Here is a 19327-nt window from a genome sequence, read left to right on the forward strand (position 1 = left end):
ATAATAATCTAATATATTCAATTTATTGTCTAATGATTATTCAATTATAGTATAATAATCTAATATATTCAATTTGTTGTCTAATGATTATTCAATTATAGTATAATAATCTAATATATTCAATTATAGTCTAATGATTATTCAATTATTGTATGATTATTAGCTCTTTTTTCTCTTTTTTTATATATATTTCTATGGAAAGTTCAAATAAAGTGAAGACTCTCGCTCTCTTAGTATCGCTCTCTCCTAAGATCTCGTTCTCTCACTCTCACTCTCGCTCTCTCCTAAGATCTCGCTCTCGCTCTCTCACTCTCGCTCTCTCTGTTATTGCTGTTATTTTTCCATTAATGATTACTAACTTTCATTTCTTCTGGAACAATCACAAACACTTTTTTTTTATTATGGATCTACTACCAGAAACTTAATGCATAATCATAGCATTCAATGTGTATTCCTGAATAATCTCATTTTTCAATTATTCAACCATTTCATTTTACAAGTTCAATGTTAGTCAGATTAGTCATCTCGCTCTCTCCAACATTCTCGCTTTGAATCTCGCTCTCTCCTAAAATCTTGTTTTAAATCTCGCTCTATCCTACTATCTTGCTTTGAATCTCGCTCTCTCCTGAATCTACTTCAGCCCACTTATCTCCTTAATCGCTTTGAAGTTTCGACATGTGTGTAACCTTCGACAACCTAATATACAAAATTTTGTTCGTAGACAATGCTAATTCGGAATTGTCTTTCATTCCAAAGCATAACTTGTATCCATGCGCTTCATATTCGTCTGGAGTTCGCTCTTAGAAATATAGTCATCCCCACCCTCTCAATCCCACAAGCCTCCGTCTAATTCGAAATGATAAAAAATGCATAGGTTGTTAGAAACAGCTCGAGTACACAGATACATATAGTATACCATCTCATTACTTTATAGCAAGATTCGCGAGATTTCCCTTGTCGGGGATTGAAGTTTTGGCCTACGTATTGTTTCCAAGTTTTTCTTTATTCATCGAGTTCTCAACGTTCGACCTCCACATTAGTTGAGTTTTCAACGTTCGACCTCTAGCCTCGAACTCCCAAAACAACAATATTTAGTTTCAAAACAACAATATTTCTCTATAAGTTTTGAAAACAATAATATTAATATTAAAGGTCATGTCCTCATCCATAAAAATATTTTTCTTTTCCATTTAAAGGAAGGAGAACCAAGGTTTTCCTGTCACCTTATAGCTGCAGTTACGTCACGTTGGCAGAGGTGTCAAAGTATTTCATTGACATGTAAGAGGCTTTTCTGTTTTTATGACTGCCTATTGCTGACAAGGCCAGCCACGTAGACAATCTCACTTCCAAAAACCAAAAATCGAAAGGAAAAAAAAAAAGGCGCGGTGGTCTTCTCTTCTTTCCCAAATCAAACCGCTTCACAGAGGAATCAGTTCAATGACGGCGACGGAGAAGCCAGTGATGGTGATCGGAATCGACGACGGCGAATACGCAACCGGCGCTCTGGAGTGGACATTAGACCACTTCTTCTCTTCAACCATAAATCCTCCTCCCTTCAACCTCATCCTCCTCCACGTCAAGCCCATTCCCGAAGTCTTCGTCGATGTCGCCGGTCCAGGAAGTAAGATCCATCGATCAATCATCCTCTTCAATCTCTGCTAATTAATTACTTATTTTCAATTTTCAACCAATAATAATCGACGATCTATTATTGTTTTGGAAATTATATAATCAGTGGTTTTGGGGTCTGCTCCTGGAATATACCAAGTTTTGGACCAGAATTTGAAGAAGAAAGCAGAGAGAATCAAGGAGAAAGCGAGAGAGATCTGTGCGGCTAAATCGGTAGACAAATCAACAAAACGATTGCGTGCGGTCAATTGAATTATTGGAGGCTTGATTAATTGGATGAAATTGCAGGTTTTTGATGTTGAATTCGTAGATGAAGAAGGAGATGCTAGGTATGTACTGTGCGAGGCGGTTAATAAATACGGTGCTTCAATGTTGGTGGTGGGAAGCCATGGCTATGGAGCCATTAAAAGGTACTTTACTTTATATTAAATGAGGATTTTGATTCTTTGAATATCTATTCAAATGGTGTAAATAATTATAATCTTTCGCTAGGGTCCTAAATTTTTATAAAAAAAAACCTTAAATATGAAAGATTAAATTGTAATATTTTAAAACTTATGGATTAAATTGAAACTAAAATTTTATAAATGTTAAAGGGTGTTCAAATGATTTAATAACTCGAACAATTCGGGCTATCCAACCCAAATTGTAAAAATTGGATTGGGTTAGTTTTAATTTTGGATTGGGTTATGTTGAATTTTTTATATTTTTTTCAATTAGATTTTGATATTTAATTTTATGAAATTTTAATTATAGTACGTATTTATACACAAATTTAAGTATTTTAAGTAAATAAAAAATATAATAAAAAAAAAGAAAAGAATAAATAACTCGACAATCTAATTCAATCCAATCCGAATTTTAAGGGTTGAGTTGGTCTAAAAAAATCGTCATAATCCAATCCAACCTATATACATCCCTAATAAATGTAACATTTTTGAAATATTTAGACCAAATGGGTATTAGACCTAAAACTTTTAAGGACGGACAAGTAATTCTCTTTTTAAGTTAAAAGATTTCACTTGGGTTCATTGTTACACAGTATTACACATTAACATTATTCCTTTACTTAAACAATTTTGGGCGAAACTGAAAAAGGAAAAATAATTGTTTCTGTTTTTAAATAATTTGTTAAAATTAGAGGTGAAGCTAAAAATCTTCTTTGGAGCAGCAAAATTTTATATTTCAATATTTTATACGCGGGAAAATTAGCAAAAAGTTTATCTTTTTTTAATTAAATTATTTTTTTTCAAATAGGTTGAACTAAAAAAAAACTCTGTAATAAGGTTTTGGACATATCAATTAAAATCTTTAACTAATATTATATCAATTTAAACGTTAAAATTTCATAAATTATCAATTTATATATTATTTCGTTCAACCAACACCATATGAAATTTATCAATTAAACTCTAAAATTTTTATAAATCAATTTTCGTAAGTCCACCGATTACATTTGAAAATCATTAATGGGTTATCAAATGTGTGTTAGACTCTTTAAATATCGGTTTTACAAAATGGACGATATTAAATAAATTACATGGATGATTCTTATAATAAATTTTGATTAAGAATCTCAATTGATTCATTTATGAAAGTTTAGGGGTTTAACTAATTTAATTATAAGTTTAAATTTTCTCATAAAAACATAATGAAGGAGGTAAATTGATAAACTTATAAAAGTTCAAGATTTAAATTGATATAATTATTAGTTCAGCGTTTAAATTGATACATCCTTAAAGTTTATGGGCATAAATTGATATTTTCCTAAGTTTTTCAACTCTTGATTTTGTATATCTAATAGATTTTTAAACTTTCAATTTGATGTCTAATAGTTTCTTGATTTATTCGACAAAAATTGATAATGTTACTAAACACAAAATTGAAAGTCTAATGTCTTATTAAACAATATTTAATTTTATGTCGAATATATTTCTTAATTAAAAAAAAAAAAGTTAAAACTATGGCAAGGATATAACTTTTTTTTTTTCAATACATTTTGGTGTGTACTTAGGCTATTAGGTATAAGCACGAAAGTTCATTAACTGTACTTTTTCTTTTGAGGTACAACATAGAGTTCGAAAATTCAAACAGAGACTTCTTGATCCTTAGCATATTTTTTTTGTGTTAGGCTCAATTTGACAAAATTATAAAATTGTTTTTTTTAATCTTTTATATAATTTTATCTTAATTTGGGAGAAATCATGATTTTGTGCAGGGCGTTCTTAGGGAGTGTGAGTGATTATTGCGCTCACCATGCTCCATGCACCGTCACAATTGTGAAGCCTAAACCCAACACCTGAATAATAAATAAAATCCCAAGTTAAGTTGCTTCTTAGTATATATTATAAATAAAATAAATGCATATTTCTTTACTCTTTTTTCCCCTTTCTTTGAGAAATATATCTTTGTAAATTATTTAGAGTATGTCTATAATAATAATAATAATGAAGCAGCTGGTCAAGGTTTGTTGAATTCAGTCAAAATCTTAGAATAGCTCAACTTGAATAAAATTTGTACTATTAGTTCTCGAGATTAAATGTTCAATTCTCTCATCCACATAATTTTTTAAAAAGTAAAATATTGATATACATATACAAACATTTTAGAACTATATTGAGAAGGGCGATTAAAATGAATAATGTACCAACATACTTTAAAAGAATTCAAATCTTTTAAGGGAGGGGTAAAACATGGTAGAGGAAATAATTTTAATTTTCAAAAATCAAAATAAAAAATTGAATGGTTATCAAACTAGGTTTACATTAGGAGTGTAAGTGGGCCAGATTTTGTACAGACGTTAACCGACCTGACCCGTTTCATTTTCGGTATGAAGCGAGTCGAGTTAAATGAATCTCAAATTTCTATCTTTTCTTTCAAAGTTAGTTCATTTTGCATATAGAGGCAGTGAAGTGATTTTCAATTTCGGGTCTAGAGGTGGTAAAGCACTGAAGTGATTCTGAGTGTGTCAGGGATAGACTTTAAGGATGTGATGTCGGTTGGCAAAAAACCTTAATCTAACTTAACTTAGCTATTTGGTTCATCAAACTAGGGACCTAACTGAACCAAATCTTATTTTGGTTCGGTTCGATTTCATTCTAATTTTAATTAAAAAAAAAAAAAAAAGTAACCATAACTTAACTAGTTTGGCCCATTTGGTTCAGTTTGAATTTTGGCACTCCTAGTCTAAATTGTAACCAAACGAGGCTTTAAGAATTAATTAGACACTAATTTTGAGTTTCTAACTTTTTGGTGGATAATATATACTTCAATCAATTAAGTTATATTCAAGTTGGCTACCATATATGAAATTACCAAAGACAAAATGTGCTACACAAGTTTTAAAGTCTACTTGGATGCGGTTAAAAGTTAATATTAAAATTTAATGAGTCATCATAGGTTGCCCTAGTAGTTGATAAGAATCATGCAAATAATAAAGAGTTTAGACAAAATGAATTAAATTATAGTTGTGAACTTTAAAGAGTTATAATATGTTTACAACTTTAATTTTGAAAACATAAATTTGAAAGTAAGGAATTAAATGGAAACGAAATTGTGTTTTATGATTTCCTATATATGTTTGGTAGCAAATTCTGAAATTAGATTCTACTCTAAACAATTGTATAAATTGTATTTCATGATTTCATATATATGTTTGGTGACAAATTCAGAAATTAAATTTTACTTAAACAATTGTAATAGTATTTATAACTTTATACTATATCTATAAATCATAAAACTAGTTGGAGTTAATAAATATTAGGTTGACTCTTAAAATATTATTAATTAATTTAAGAACATGTTTATGTAAGAATCTGTATAATTATTATTTTTGTAGTATTATATAATTTATAATACATTATATAATAAATATTTTAATTTAAAAAAAGGAATTGAGTTTATAATATGTCAGACGGTATTTCTAAGAAAATTTGCTATGAGCGAAAAATTTAGAATGTGTAATTGTAGGTATGTCTTTAATATATGAAAATTTGTGGATATGACAAAGTCATCAAATTTGATGTTTTGTTTATTTTGTATTACGATTTTGCATTTTTAACAAATCTCTTTTATCCCTCTTTGGCTGTGACAAAGAGAGAGAAATGGAAAGAGAAATAGATGAGAGGAACCTTATTGGCGGTGATTCACGCGATGATGATGGTTGACATTCGGACATCGACGGGGTGGGGGGGCAGGTGGTGGGGCGACGAATGTGTGGGACATTACAATGATTGGCAAAAGAGGATGGGGGAGAGGTTATGTTGCATGTCGAAGAAAAGAAATTTGATTTTTTTTTTCTTTTTCAATTTGTAAAAATAGTATATAATTCAAGTGTATCAACAGTATAAATGAGCAATTATTATCAAGTTTATCAATTAATATATTGGTCGTGTGTATCAACTATATAAAGAGTGCATCATTATCAAGTTTATTAGTAATATATATACAAAAAGTATATCATTCAGTGTATCAAGTTTTTGTAGATTATATTAGTAAGTACATCATTAATCACAATACAATAAGCTATATTAATCAAGCGTATTCAAGTTTTATAAAAAATATGCAAGGCAGTAGCAATAATTGAAAGTATAATCATATATCAATCAAGTAATATTATTATCAAATAATCCAATCAAATGTATGAATTGTATGAAGTCTATTTCTATTGAATAAATAAGAGCAGATATTTTACATTTTTATATGTGGATTTGAGTTTCATTTTTTGTCATTTTTGTTAATAACAAATGTGTTGACTACAAGCCTAATTACGTTGTTTATTTTTGACTTTTTTTTTTTTGTAAGTGCCTTATTTTCTAATATTTTTATCTTAATTATAAATATTTTGTTTTCATTTATTTAATATTAGAAATAACTCTATAATGGAAAATTATTTTCAAATGATAAAACTATTTGAAAATATTTACATAATATAGTAAAATTTTTAACTATCAAATGATAAACCGCTGATCGAGTGTCTATCGATGGATATCATATTTATCAGCTTCAAATCATTTGATAGTTCTAAATTTTACTATATTTTGTAAATATTTTTATTCATGTTTTTTATATTTAAAAACGCGGCTCTAAAATAAAAATATTTTATTATTTATAATATTTTATTCTCTTTTCTTTTAAAATTTTAAAAATTAACAAAAAAAAAAATCATCTTTCCCTTCTCCTTCTCAGTCCCCCGGAAAACTCTCTCTTCCGTGAAAAACCCCACCAGGCCCCTCTCCCTTGCCGCGGCTCGGCCGATCAGCTCCTCCCTCCAGCGCCGCTCGCTTCCGTCCGCCAAAGCCACCCACGCGTCGTCCGCGCCGCCAGCCCGAGCCGCCTCGCCCCTCGCCTTCGTCTTCGCGCCCCACGCCTCGAATTCCAGGCCGCGCCCGCGACCTCAGACGTCCCACTCCTCAGCCAGCAGCCGATCAGCGCCACAGCGCCGCCAGACTTCGTCCGCTGTTTTGTGGATCGCCGGTCGGCCTCTGTCAGCGCGCCGGTCGCCGCCAAACTCGTTCAGCCGCCGCCGGTCTACTGCCCTCACATGCCGGGCTGTGGATTTCGATTTCCTACTAAAGTTTGGTAATTTTTGGATTTATGGTGAATTAGGAGGTTGAGACCGAATTATTGAGAAATTTAAAGCCGCTGTCCAGCGGGTTTAAGCGTGTAATTTGGCATTAGAGTTATTTGGGGTACATTGATTTTGTAGCTTGAGGTATATTTGGAATAACACATTTCGGGTATGACTATTTGTTTAGATAAACTGATGAATGAATTTAGGCCTAAAGGTTTAATTAAATTTTGGCTCATGTTTTGGGATTTGCTTCAAGGTTTTCTAAGAGCCTAGGTGGAGTTCAGTTGGTTGAATAAAAATACGTGAACAGAGTAAGTAATCTTACTGGTGGAAGTGCCTATGTGTTAGGGATGAGATTTAAGTTTTTGTATGAGATTCTAAAGTTGTTTGTATAGAATTGCATGAGGATAAATAAATTGTTCTAATTATGTGTGAAAATGTCATGAATGCTAGCATGTACATCAGTATTGTTGTTTATATGAAGTTTTGAATGATCTATGAGTGTGATGAGATGTATTTACATGTTATGGGCTATGTCATGATGCATGTGATATTTACGATAGTAATAGTTACCTTACCGATAGTTAATTGCCCACTAGAGGTGGTGACCTCCTTCGGAGTTCACCAGAGGTTGTGTTTCTTTCGGGATTTACTAGAGATTGTGTCTTATTCGGGATTCACTAGAGGTGGTGTCTCCTTCGGGATTCATCGGAAGTTGTGTCCTTCGGGATTCACCAGAGGTTTGTGTTTCCTTCGAGATCCACCAAAGGTTATGTTTCCTTCGGGATTCACTAGAGGCTACGGTAGGATAGATTTAACTATTCATTTATTTATTGTTCCATGAAAACTAGAGGATTATGTATGTCACACTAGAGGATGGCGTCTAGAGGATATAGATGCTTAGCCTGACCCCGGTAGTGGGGTTACTTACCGAGTATTTTATACTCATCCAGGTAAGGGTAAGGACACGCCGGCGAATGATAAGCGGAATCCGTGATCGAGCTACTAGGACCAGTCATATGCTTCCGTGCATGTTTTCAAGATTTTTCTATGTTTTAATTTCTTGATTTGACATTTAGAACTCACAATTTTGGTATTTGCATTTTCTACTTTTAAGAAAGTTTTCTAGATTCGTTTTATGGTTTTTTTTTTTTTTTTTGGGTACCTTGTTACTTGAATTTTCAGTAATTTAGTTTTAATGAAATTATTTACTTACCTTATTTATTTGGTTTTATAAGCTATGAAAAGATGTCATTTTGAATTTCATGCATGAATGTCTATAGTTACGGCCTAGCTTGAGTCTTAGAGAGTTGGGTCGTTACAGTTTTTTTACAATCTAGTTAGATGTCTCTAATGTCTTGGTTTAGAAGTTCTCAATGTTAAATGTTTATAATTGATCAGCGTCGGTTTGTGTAGGTCAATACGTAGAATTCCAATGTTTTGTAGAAGACTACTGAATCTTGTGAGTGAGCAAGAGTTGGTTTTACAAAGATTTGTTGGAACCTTGACGAATTCAAGCAAGGGTCCCTTTCTATGGTACTCAACAAGGTCTAGCTCTGCAGCATTACTGCAGAGGCCAAAGAAGTCAGAGAGGAAGCCATTGGTAACGAGTATAAACAAACTCAAACGTGAAGCAAGATTGAGAAAGAAGGAGAGGCAGACTGTAGAAGAGATCTCTTTACAGCCTCCAGCCAATGGTCTGCTGGTCAAGGGCTTGATTCCAGTTGCCCATGAAGTTTATGCTGCCACTTCTGAGCTCATTTCTTGTGTTTCAACAGTGATCAAGAGAAGCGTGGTATATTATTGCAAGTAAGAGACAATTGTTCATATAAAAGACGGAAATTGATTGTTATTTGGGGATTTGATGAACTATACAAGTACATTTCCACCTAAGTATCTTGATTTCTTATTTGTCTTGTTCACTCTTTTGTATAGAGTCTGTGGACAGGTTCATATTGGTCATCCACCACATAAGATTAGAACATGCAATGTTGCAGGGAGCAGACCAAACAAAGAACACACATGGGAAATTGGGGGAATGCAACATGTGCTTCCTACTGTGGAATCTTTCCATATATATGATCGTATTGGGAGAGCGGTTTCACATAATGAGCAGCTCCGGGTAGATCGAATTACAGCATTAGTAGAATTGTGTATTCAAGCTGGTGTTGACATCCCTGAGTACCCTACAAGGCGAAGGACTTTTCCCATTTATAATGTTGCTGGTAGGACACTCGACTTTGAGAAAAGGTTTCCCAAGAATTTCACCCCAAGGAAAGACATTAACGCGTGTGGGTTTTGGAATGATAGAAAAAGATCGAATGAGGATATGACATCCATAAGTTGTGATGATATGAAAGGTCAGTATTGTTTACATTTACAGTTTTCTTTTCACTAAATCTAGTTACTTATTTTTTTCGTGTTGGACCTTGGTATGCTATATTATAACACAATTTATGTTTATTCAATCCTTTCATCCAACTCCTACCATAGCACGAAAGTTTTGAATGGTCATTCAGGAGTGGAGGCTGGATTTCATTTCTCTGATTCTTTTACAACCTTATGCACCTAACTAGCTATAATTTGGCATACTCACCTAACTAGCTATAATTTGACATTCTTGACATTTCAGTGATTGCTGTGAGAGGCATGGGGTTATGGGATAAAATGATTTCAGGAACAGAAAAACTCATGGAAAAGTATGCTGTACAAACATGTGGCTATTGTTCGGAGGTTCAAGTTGGGCCTAAAGGTCACAGGGTTAGGAATTGTCATGCTTACAAGCACCAAATGAGGGATGGGCAACATGCGTGGCAGGAAGCAACAGTTGATGATTTGATTCCCCCAGTGTACGTTTGGCATGTTCAAGATGTGCATAGCACTGAGCCTCTACTGGATAATCTGAAGAGGTACTATGGTATCTTGCCTGCAGTGGTGGAGTTATTTGCTCAAGCCGGAGCTGATGTCGGTGTGAGATACACTAGTTTGATGAAGAAAGATGTTGTAGTACCAGAGTTAGATGAATTGAAATTGGTTGTTTAATTGTAAAGTTCAATGGTCAACTGAAATTCTGCGCATTCTGCCAGGCAAAGGGGGATCTGAAATTGTGACGTGAGTTATATCATTTGGTGCCGAAGCATTGCTCTTCAAACAAAGAAAAATGGACTGATGGAATAACTGAAACTCGTGTGAATGCTATTATGAATGCACAAGGATTACATAACAGAGAAGCATTGTTGTGGACTGTGGAAAGAGTTTAGCTTGGCGTCCATGGTTTGGCAAAGACAAAGGGAAGGACAAATGAGCAGGGGGATTAGTTTTGGTCGCATCGCATTATTTGCATCTTTGTTGAATGTCCTGTGGCGTCTAGTGGAAACATCCCACAAGTGACTTTAAACTCTAAATATGGGTTGAGATGTGACTGTTACGACCATCTGGCCTACATAACCTAATGGAATTGGCTTAGTTAATGGAAGATAAAAAGTTGATCCTGCTGTGGCAATTAGGTGTTATGGAAGAACAAGTCTAGAAAGGCCACTAGACTTTGTAGATATCAACTCCAAAGCAAATTCGAGTCCAGTGGCGTTTTGTTCAACAACAATTTAGATTTTGAAGTAGGCATGAACGGCGATCATAAAGGCTAGGCTTTGTTGCCACTTAGACTTAATGTCATGCTATGTTAGATGACCTGAAATTCCAGTTGAAAAGGACTTGACAGATGAACCACATCACAGTGATATGGTTATTCTTACAGTTATATATAACATTCTGTGGCAGCAAAGGAGCAAACGAAAAAAAGATTAGCTCTAAGATTCAGTAGTTAGAACAAAGGAGGTTGCACACCTTTGTTTTTTAGCTCTTGAGGTTCAAAGTGTATCAAATCAATTCATTTCTCATTTTTCTCAAAACGTTGGAAAATATCTCGGATTACATTCTTCAGCCTTTAATTTGGATTTTATTACGTATAAAATTCACTGCGTGAGTTTAATTACATAAGCTCAAACTAAAAAATCAAAAACAGAATGATCTCAAACAAAACACTTTGACAAATGAAAACACAAAAACAGAATACAATCTTCTTCAATGCCATGATTATAATAAAGTATATTCCACCTTATTGTTTTTTAAATATATAAAAAAAAATCGTTTGTTTTTTTAATCTCGTGATTTCAATAGCTTTTAGACCCGAGGGATGTACGTACTAAATGTTTAAAGTATCACAAATTTCTAAGTACCATTCAAGAAGGAAGCTAAAAATGTGAATGAAGGAAACATTTCAAAACATCTCACCTGAGAACATTCTATAATAAGAATAGCACACATGAAAAGTCCAAACTAAACATAGATACTATTAAGTCTAATAAGAGTCTATTACAGCTAGGTTCAACAGTTTAATCCAACTTCACTCCACGGCTATAGAAATCAACAGCTCTGCCCTCCATCTTCATCTGTTCAAACAGACTCAAAGTCAGAACAAGGGATTGAATCAAGAAATGTTCCAAACAAATTAGCATTATTATTAAGGTTAAATTACAAATTTAGTCCCTATAGTTTGTAAAGAGTTAGTTCAGCCCCTGTGATTTTAAAAGTTGAAATTTAATCCTTATGCTTGGATGAAACCTCGTAAATAGTCCCCATAGTCTGATAAAATCTTCATAAATAATCCTTACCGTAGGGACGACTATTTGTGAAGGTTTTATTGAACCATTGAGACTAAATTGTAACTTTCTCCAATTCATATGAACTAAATTTGCAATTTAAACTATCAGTAATAAAACGTAAGATAGATCAATGACGTTTACAGTGTCCCTGTAAAGACTACGATTGACTGCAGAAATTAAAAACAAAATCACTGTAAGTTCTACCGGGAAGGACTCTTGCTCTTGCTTTTGCTTCGGCTCCTGCTCCGGCTTCTGCTCCTGCTAGGGCTTTTGCTAGCATCACGCCTTTTGGGACTTTTACTAGTCCGTTTCTCACGCTGCCATGTAAATCATATTCATATGCATACAGACACGATATATCAATTAAAATCTAAGGGATTGACAAAGGAATAGTCATGTTGCCCTACAAAGCCACGTATAGCATTTGGGATGAATGCTAATACCACGTCTAGCAATGACTAGTTCATAACAGGGATCACTTACATTGGGCACTGGAGACCTGGATCTTGATCGCGATCTGCAAAAGGTCCAGAAACAACTCAAATTTAAAATCCACGTCTCTTTAACCAAATTTGATCCAAAAGCCTGACGCCTCATCCAGAGTGTATAAGTAGAGAAGGGAAAATAATATTTTAGCAGTTCAACTATGAAGAGTATATGCCAATTCAAAACTTAAGACTCCAAAAGCCAAGACCTAAAATTAGAAAACTTTAATCTCCAGGAAACTATATATTATAGACACCAGTGGACGGGAGAGGAGCATTCTTCCCTACTGTGCCTCAAAAAGTCCACAATGAATCCAGATAGTGCGTCCTATAGCTTGGCAAATCTTGCAGCAGAAAATGTAAATGAAAGTGATGATGACTTCCAAGTCCAAATAGCACTTAGTTCAAGATATCCAGCTCTATTATGGCAATCCATGATCTCCTTTGATCCCAATCTAGCACCCATGGACATTGCATTGCTAAAAGCATTAGAACAGAGGTACCAGAAGGTTTTGAAAGCTGCCCATCTAAAAAACAGCATACCTTCTCAACCAAAAGCATTGAAGGCAATTGAATCATATCCCATCAAGATCCTAATATCCAATCCCCAGTATGCTGCATATTTCCATATCTAAAAAACAAACAAGTAATTTTCACACACAAAAAGGACAATGAATGAAAGAAATCGATTCATTTCTTAGCTATCCCAGTTGTTGAACAAAAATATTCACAATTGATAAAGGGGAAGGCCAGGACGAAGTGTTATTAAAAAGAAAATAGAATCAGATGTAAAATAGTAATAACTTGAGTCAAATAGGATAAAGTTTACCCAACATTCCAATAGAGGGTCCCACACATTGCCAGACTAATTTGAAGTCTGTCCAGTATTCATCTCCACCATTCCAAGAGTGCATCCAAGACTTTGGAAGAAAGTGGGTTTCACATTCAAGAGAATTGTACAAGCCACAATACCGCATGCAAACACATAGCATCCAGAAAGGTAATATCAAATCCATTGATAAATTTTAAACCAGTTGCTGACCCGTGCTTGAGCAATACAAAAGAATTAGTTCACTTTCAGTACTTTAATGTTGTTTATTTCACCCAGTCTAACATTCTGGCCAATGAAAGACGGGTGCAACAAACAGACCCTGCTTGAGTGACAACAAACTCAAATATATAAATATAATAAACAATGGCTGCAGTTAGATTTTATTTAAAATAATAATTAAAAAATAAACTTACGGATCACAAGATAAATTATTATAGTTAACAAAATGAGTGTACATACCCTGAGAGAGATGATGACTTTGATCGTGAGCGTGCAGGGGAAGCAGACCTTGATCGAGATTTAACAGGGGACCGCTGGGAAGATTTAGCTTTTGGAGACTTGCTGCTCATAAAGTTAAGAGTAATTAATACAAGATAGAATATGCCAAGAGCCCAAGACCAATTTAATGCTAAAAAAATATACCAACCTCCTGCTGTGGCTCTTGCTCCTACTACGGCCTCTACTACGGCTGCGACTATAACTCCTCCCTCTAGAGTATGACCGCCCACGACTGGGACTCCTGGAGAGATCCCTCTTTGAATCATATTCTCTCACCTACCAAAAATAAAATTAAAATAGATGAGAGAAAAGAAGGCAGTCAAAAATAAATAATAAATAAATAAATAAATAGTTCATAGAACAAGAAGGTATAGTTCATACACGAACATATGCCCGGGAAAATGCATTCCGGAACTCAGAGTCATCAAGTTTCTTAATCTGCAATAACAAGTACAGAAATAACTTATCACCAAACCAAAGTTAAGCTCTTGAAGCAATAGTGGCAATCTAGTATGCCAGGTGATCATGAAACCTCAATATTTCAAACATCTTAGAACAGAGATAAAAACAACTTACAGCATACTTCATGTCATCGTAGTTGGTGTAATCTACAATCCCTGTGGTCCCTACCACAGATTGAAATGGACAGCTATTTAGTTCTCAACTCAATATCACATTATAGAGAATTTCAAATCAGCTTCATCACTAGGTATCTTACCACTACCATCACGAAACACTTGGGAGAAACAAACGTCCCCAGCTCGCCTCATGTGATCCTTCAACGTTAAAATATGGTGGTCAGTGTCGATCAGAAAAACTAGACTGCCTGTGCACATACACTTCATATCAAATAGAATGATGCTTACCTTTAAGTCTTGCCATGAAGCAGAAGAAGGTAATCCTGTGACTAATACTGCAGTTACAAAAGAACACATATTACAAAATCCAATGTTCACAACGTCAAAACATTGTATGGTGCACCTAAAAATGATCATATACCACGATAATCAGAGCGTCGAGATACTCCACGCCCACCTCGGCTGCCTCCATGACTACTGTAGCGATCACTAGATGATGAATGACCACGACCACCATGAGCAAGTTCCACCTAAAAACACAAAAAAACAATGCATAAATTACAACTGTAAAGCAATGAAGTAGAAAAAGACCAATTTTTGTAACAATAGAAATAGACTAAGTTAGTGTCTCACGCGCAATCTATGGCCATCAAAATCATAGCCATCGCGACCACGAATCGCATCTTGAGCATCTTCGGCATCTTCAAACTACATTCACTCAATCCATATTGATAAGTTAAGTAATAAACATTAGAAAAGGAAGAGAATATATAGTACTTCACGCACAAAAAGCTCACCTCAACAAATGCATAACCAGGTGGTCTAGGTGGAACCTTGAGATCAATGTGGGCTATGCGACCATACTACAATACAAATGTCAAACGATATCAATTTTAAATTAATTAGTTCCATAAAAAATAGAACTCTAAAATTATTTTTAATCCTGTCTCGAATTATCTTGAATCTTTAAGAAAGAAAAACCACATAAGCTACGTCAACAATTCTTTTGATAAAGAACCAAACATTCATTGAGAGAAATCCTGATTAACATACAAGAGCGTGAAGAAAAACAACTAATTCCAATAAAGGATCCCAATAAAAAAGAATATTGCAAGTTGAGAATTAGAAAAATCTTGACTAATGCACCCACAAAGAAGAGTTGGATCTAATCAATCCCCGAATCTCCTTACGAGACTCACCATCCCTTTAAAGATTCTGCTGTTCCTCTTCCTTTCATGCCAAATGCTCCACATAATGGCAAGAAAACAAGCCTGCTATGGACTCATCTTTTGCCATGAAAAGGACGCTTCATGAGATTAGCATCCTCTATAACAATGTTAGAACCCCAAAGGTCATGAAGTACACACCATTGTGGTCGCAACACCAAAGAAGAGTCTCTGGAGATGATCCGAGTATTCACCTTCCATTGCAAAACTTGACATGTAAAGAATTTCACTTTCTTAGGAATTTTAACCTTCCACCAGGAGGAGAACGCAGAGTCTTTAAGATAGAGAAGGGGCAAAGGACGTCTCTAATTTAAAGGAGGGAATCACTCCCACATTTGTATGGTCGCCTCGCCACATAAGTTACAAGGTCATCACAATTATCGAAAGCAAAACATTTAGCATTCTATGCTTGCCCTCTTACTTACATGAGAGCCACTTACAGTCTACTGAAGAAAGAAAATGGATCAAACATAACATGCAGCACCAAAATGACAGAAATTTACGCGGTTAACGCGCTGGCCATAACAAACGCGTAGTCAAATACTCTAAAAAAACTGCAGTCTACCTAAAAACTCAAACCATAAAGACAACAATATCCATACGGGCGCCAAAACATCGCATGAATACAAAAATTACGATTACCTTGTAGAACAAATCTTCCACTTCTTTTTCACGAATATCACCCGGAAGATTTCCGACATAGACTGTTCTGCTAGCACGGCTACTCATTTTCCCTAAAATTATGAAACGTAGAACTGAATAACGTTACCGATTATATCTCATAAGAAACGAAGAAAAACAAATCAGAAACTGCGAAATTCAACCCTCAAATAAGATTAAACCTGTAGAGCTTTGTGTATTCGAATAATTTAATCAAGATTCGGGGTTTTGATTGAAGGTTACCTCGAATTCGATCTGTTGAGGAGGAAACGCAGAGGCCACCGAAGTGTGAATGTTAGGGTTTCGAGATCGAAGGTTGGTAGCACAAGTAAATATATGGTACGGTTACGATAATCTGTGTCGCGTTGCACAGTAATCTGCTGGATATTATATAATAGGTTGCAATTTTTTTTTTTTTTTTTGCCTCCCCCTTCAATTTTGTACTTATTTCATGTAACACCTCTAAACTCTTCAATATTCTACTTTAGTCTCTCCAGTTTAAGTATTATGTTTTAGTTTTTTTAACCTAAAACGAGAGTTGTTCAGTTATCTTGCATATATGCTTCATTGTTCCGAACATGAATATTTTGTAATATTTAAATTGAATAATATGTGTTACAATATTAAAATATAAAGTTTTAAAAATCATAGTCAAACATTTTAATAATATTTTGACATATAGAATGTTAATAAAATGAGCCTTTAAAGTTTAGTTACCTGATGAAGGTCCACTCTCTAGCTCGATCGAAAAGAAAAATTGAACAAGTGAAGGGCAATGTGCCACATTACTTTTCTTTTTGATATGGTAAAAAGACTATGAAATCTATAAAAAGATTACAGAGGTGACCTAATGGTTCTGTCACTTCTCTCCCACTTTCTCCTCGGTGTTTGTTGAAACCCTCTTCATCCTCCTCATCCTTCTCTTGTAAACTTAGTTTTCTGATGGATTTCTTAGCTCAAATCCAAGGTAAATTGAGCATGCAAAGCAAGAAATGAGTAGAGTAGAAGAACAAGAACAAGAACATGTATACTGGTTCGGTTTTCACCTACATCCACTGTTAAAGCTCATCAGAGAATTATCTTTTATTCTCAAGAAGAAGATAAGTTCCTTTTCCCTCTTTTTTACAGCTATATCAAACGTATCTCACTCATTTACATATATAGCTCATTATTCAACAAAGAGTGTTTACAAGAAGGTCATTTTGTTTTAACTAACTTTTAATTTGTTTTTCTGTTTCAGAGGCAATCAGTTACAAGGAAGGAAGCTCCAGTTTGGCTCACTCTAACAAATCTCCACCTTGAGACAAAATGGTCTCTGATGCTTCTTCTTCTTCAGGTATTTTATTTTCCAGCTCGATCTACTACATTGAGTAGATTTAAACAGTGTTCGAACTTGGCTTTTATTACTAACTTTGTAAAAAAATCTACTACATTCTCTTCTAAACTAACATTTGTTACTGCTACTGTACCCTTTTCAATTATGTCTCTAACGAAGTGAAGTTTTACATTTATGTGTTTGGATTTGTCATGATATTGCTGATTTTTAGTTAGATGAATTGCACTTTGGTTGTCACAGAGTAGCTCTACTAGTGGTTGTTCATTGCCAAGCTCAGTAGTTAAACCCCTATAACCATAAGGCTTCTTTAATAGCCTCTGAAGTAGCTATAAACTCTGCTTCGGTGGTTGAAAGGGCAACCACTGATTGCAAGTTAGACTTCCAACTTATCACATTTCCTTCAAATAGAAAGGTAAACCCTGAAAGAGACCGTCTTCTATCTAGGTCACTTGCAAAATTTGAGTCCCATAGCCTTTAAGTGCCAGCTTTGTGGTATTAGGAGATTTATAGAGTAAGCCTCTATTTATGCTTCCAACTAGATCGCAAAAGACCCATTTAGTTGCTTCCCAGTGGGCTTTACCTGGATTGCTCATGTATCTACTAATTAATCTTGAGTTGTAAGCTAAGTCTGGTCTTGTACAAACCATTAAGTACATTAAGTTGCCTGTAGCACTTGATTAGGGTACTTTATTCATTTTCTGAATATCTTCTTCTAGTTTAGGAGAATCTTTAACAGATAGCTTGAAGTGTTGTGCCAAGGGTGTGCCAACTGCTTTGGCGTTCAACATGTTGAATTTAGTTAGAATTCTTCTGATGTAGTCACTTTGGGAGATAAAGAGTTCACCCTGGGATCTTCTTCTCTCAATGACAAGAATTCTCTTAGTTGGTCCTAGGTCTTTCATCTCAAATTCATAACTTAGTTGTTCTTTAATCAGATTTACTTCCTCAACATTTCTCCCTGCAATGAGCATATCATCAACATAGAGTAGTAAATAGACTAGACTTCCATCTTTAGCTTTTCCAAAGAACACACAAGCATCATACTGACTTCTGGTGAAGTTGATCTTTTTCATAAAATCATCAAAATGTTTATACCAACATTTAAGGGCTTGCTTGAGGCCATATAATGATTTATCCAGTTTGCACACTAGACTTTCTTTGCCCTTAACTTCAAAGCCCATAGGTTGATCTATATAGATTTCTTCATCTAACTTTCCATGTAGGAAAGCTGTAGCCACATCCATATGTTCAAGTTCATAGTTTTCACAAGCCACATCCATCTATTCAAGTTCATAGTTTTCACAAGCTGTAGCCACATCCATCTATTCAAGTTCATAGTTTTCACAAGCTACAATTGCAAGTAGCAATCTGATTGAAGTGTGTTTAACCACTGGGGAGAAAATTTCAGTGTAGTCTAGACCTTCCTTCTACTTAAAGCCCTTGGCAACAAGCCTGGCTTTGAATTTTATTCTCTCTGAGCTGTTGTCAACTAATTTTCTCTTAAAAATCCATTTGCAAGGGATGAATTTTTTATTTGGAGGAAGAGGCATTAAGACTCAAGTGTTATTCTTCTTTAAAGAAGTCATTTCAACTTCCATGGCTTATAACCACTTATCATTTTCTTTGATTGACATTGCTTCTTCGAAGTTCTGAGGTTCTTCGTCAAGAATGCTTTATGTAATGTTGGCAACGTCTGATATAAAGTCAGTATTCGAATATCTAGCTGGTAACCTGATTTCTCTTCTTCTTCTATCTCTTGTTAGTGTGTAATCTATTAGGTTCTCTAGTTGAGAACTTTGTTCTTGTGCTGTCTGTTCACATGCTACAATTTCAATGGTCTGAGGGTTTAG

The 19327-nt window shown here is 34.6% G+C and overlaps 3 protein-coding genes across 11 annotated transcripts; 2 read left to right on the top strand and 1 right to left on the bottom strand.

Moving 5' to 3' along the window:
* The first annotated feature begins 1212 nt into the window (after nucleotides 1-1212).
* LOC120086581 (universal stress protein PHOS32-like) lies at nucleotides 1213-5322 on the top strand. The gene is made up of 4 exons (XM_039043308.1): nucleotides 1213-1621; nucleotides 1736-1842; nucleotides 1918-2039; nucleotides 3848-5322. Exons 1-4 carry the CDS (start codon nucleotides 1438-1440, stop codon nucleotides 3930-3932), a joined length of 498 nt encoding a protein of 165 aa, XP_038899236.1. The 5' UTR covers nucleotides 1213-1437; the 3' UTR covers nucleotides 3933-5322.
* Nucleotides 5323-7054: 1732 nt separating this feature from the next.
* On the top strand, nucleotides 7055-11140 carry LOC120086276 (APO protein 3, mitochondrial-like). Of its 2 annotated transcripts, none has more exons than XM_039042831.1 (4): nucleotides 7055-7209; nucleotides 8618-9010; nucleotides 9137-9561; nucleotides 9834-11140. In XM_039042831.1, the coding sequence occupies exons 1-4, from the start codon at nucleotides 7172-7174 to the stop codon at nucleotides 10241-10243; spliced, it is 1266 nt and encodes a 421-aa protein (XP_038898759.1). In that variant the 5' UTR covers nucleotides 7055-7171; the 3' UTR covers nucleotides 10244-11140. The 2 variants fall into 2 exon arrangements, with proteins under 2 accessions (XP_038898759.1, XP_038898760.1); XM_039042832.1 differs by having other exon boundaries at nucleotides 7074-7512.
* A 307-nt stretch (nucleotides 11141-11447) lies between these two features.
* LOC120086277 (serine/arginine-rich-splicing factor SR34-like) lies at nucleotides 11448-16540 on the bottom strand. Of its 8 annotated transcripts, XR_005484178.1 has the most exons (15): nucleotides 16385-16540; nucleotides 16124-16215; nucleotides 15053-15118; nucleotides 14889-14963; nucleotides 14677-14785; nucleotides 14544-14590; nucleotides 14396-14453; nucleotides 14254-14303; nucleotides 14059-14115; nucleotides 13826-13953; nucleotides 13639-13740; nucleotides 13177-13498; nucleotides 12891-12978; nucleotides 12346-12802; nucleotides 12154-12179 (listed from the first exon to the last, which is right to left on the bottom strand). XR_005484178.1 is itself a non-coding variant. In XM_039042835.1 (14 exons), the coding sequence occupies exons 2-14, from the start codon at nucleotides 16208-16210 to the stop codon at nucleotides 11646-11648; spliced, it is 921 nt and encodes a 306-aa protein (XP_038898763.1). In that variant the 5' UTR covers nucleotides 16211-16215; nucleotides 16385-16540; the 3' UTR covers nucleotides 11448-11645. The 8 variants fall into 8 exon arrangements, 3 of the variants coding, with proteins under 3 accessions (XP_038898763.1, XP_038898762.1, XP_038898764.1); XM_039042835.1 differs by lacking the exons at nucleotides 12891-12978; nucleotides 13177-13498 and adding an exon at nucleotides 11448-11649 and having other exon boundaries at nucleotides 12067-12179; nucleotides 12346-12379; nucleotides 14254-14294; XM_039042834.1 differs by lacking the exons at nucleotides 12891-12978; nucleotides 13177-13498 and adding an exon at nucleotides 11448-11649 and having other exon boundaries at nucleotides 12067-12179; nucleotides 12346-12379.
* Between the last annotated feature and the right edge of the window lie 2787 nt (nucleotides 16541-19327).

This window comes from Benincasa hispida, chromosome 9 (genome assembly GCF_009727055.1).
Source record: "Benincasa hispida cultivar B227 chromosome 9, ASM972705v1, whole genome shotgun sequence".
Taxonomy (NCBI): Eukaryota; Viridiplantae; Streptophyta; class Magnoliopsida; order Cucurbitales; family Cucurbitaceae; genus Benincasa; species Benincasa hispida.

Bases quoted from the DNA above. Each gene is read 5' to 3' on its own strand.
- LOC120086581 (XM_039043308.1), top strand. From the start codon at position 1,438: ATGACGGCGACGGAGAAGCCAGTGATGGTGATCGGAATCGACGACGGC. The intron at 1,622-1,735 runs GTAAGATCCATC...TTATATAATCAG, and splicing joins CGATGTCGCCGGTCCAGGAA to TGGTTTTGGGGTCTGCTCCT. The intron at 1,843-1,917 runs GTAGACAAATCA...ATGAAATTGCAG, and splicing joins AGATCTGTGCGGCTAAATCG to GTTTTTGATGTTGAATTCGT.
- LOC120086276 (XM_039042831.1), top strand. From the start codon at position 7,172: ATGCCGGGCTGTGGATTTCGATTTCCTACTAAAGTTTG. The intron at 9,011-9,136 runs GTAAGAGACAAT...TCTTTTGTATAG, and splicing joins AGCGTGGTATATTATTGCAA to AGTCTGTGGACAGGTTCATA. The intron at 9,562-9,833 runs GTCAGTATTGTT...TTGACATTTCAG, and splicing joins AAGTTGTGATGATATGAAAG to TGATTGCTGTGAGAGGCATG.
- LOC120086277 (XM_039042834.1), bottom strand. From the start codon at position 16,210: ATGAGTAGCCGTGCTAGCAGAACAGTCTATGTCGGAAATCTTCCGGGT. The intron at 14,591-14,676 runs GTATATGATCAT...TTGTAACTGCAG, and splicing joins TCGACGCTCTGATTATCGTG to TATTAGTCACAGGATTACCT. The intron at 12,380-13,638 runs GTATGTACACTC...GACCTTTTGCAG, and splicing joins AAGTCATCATCTCTCTCAGG to ATCGCGATCAAGATCCAGGT.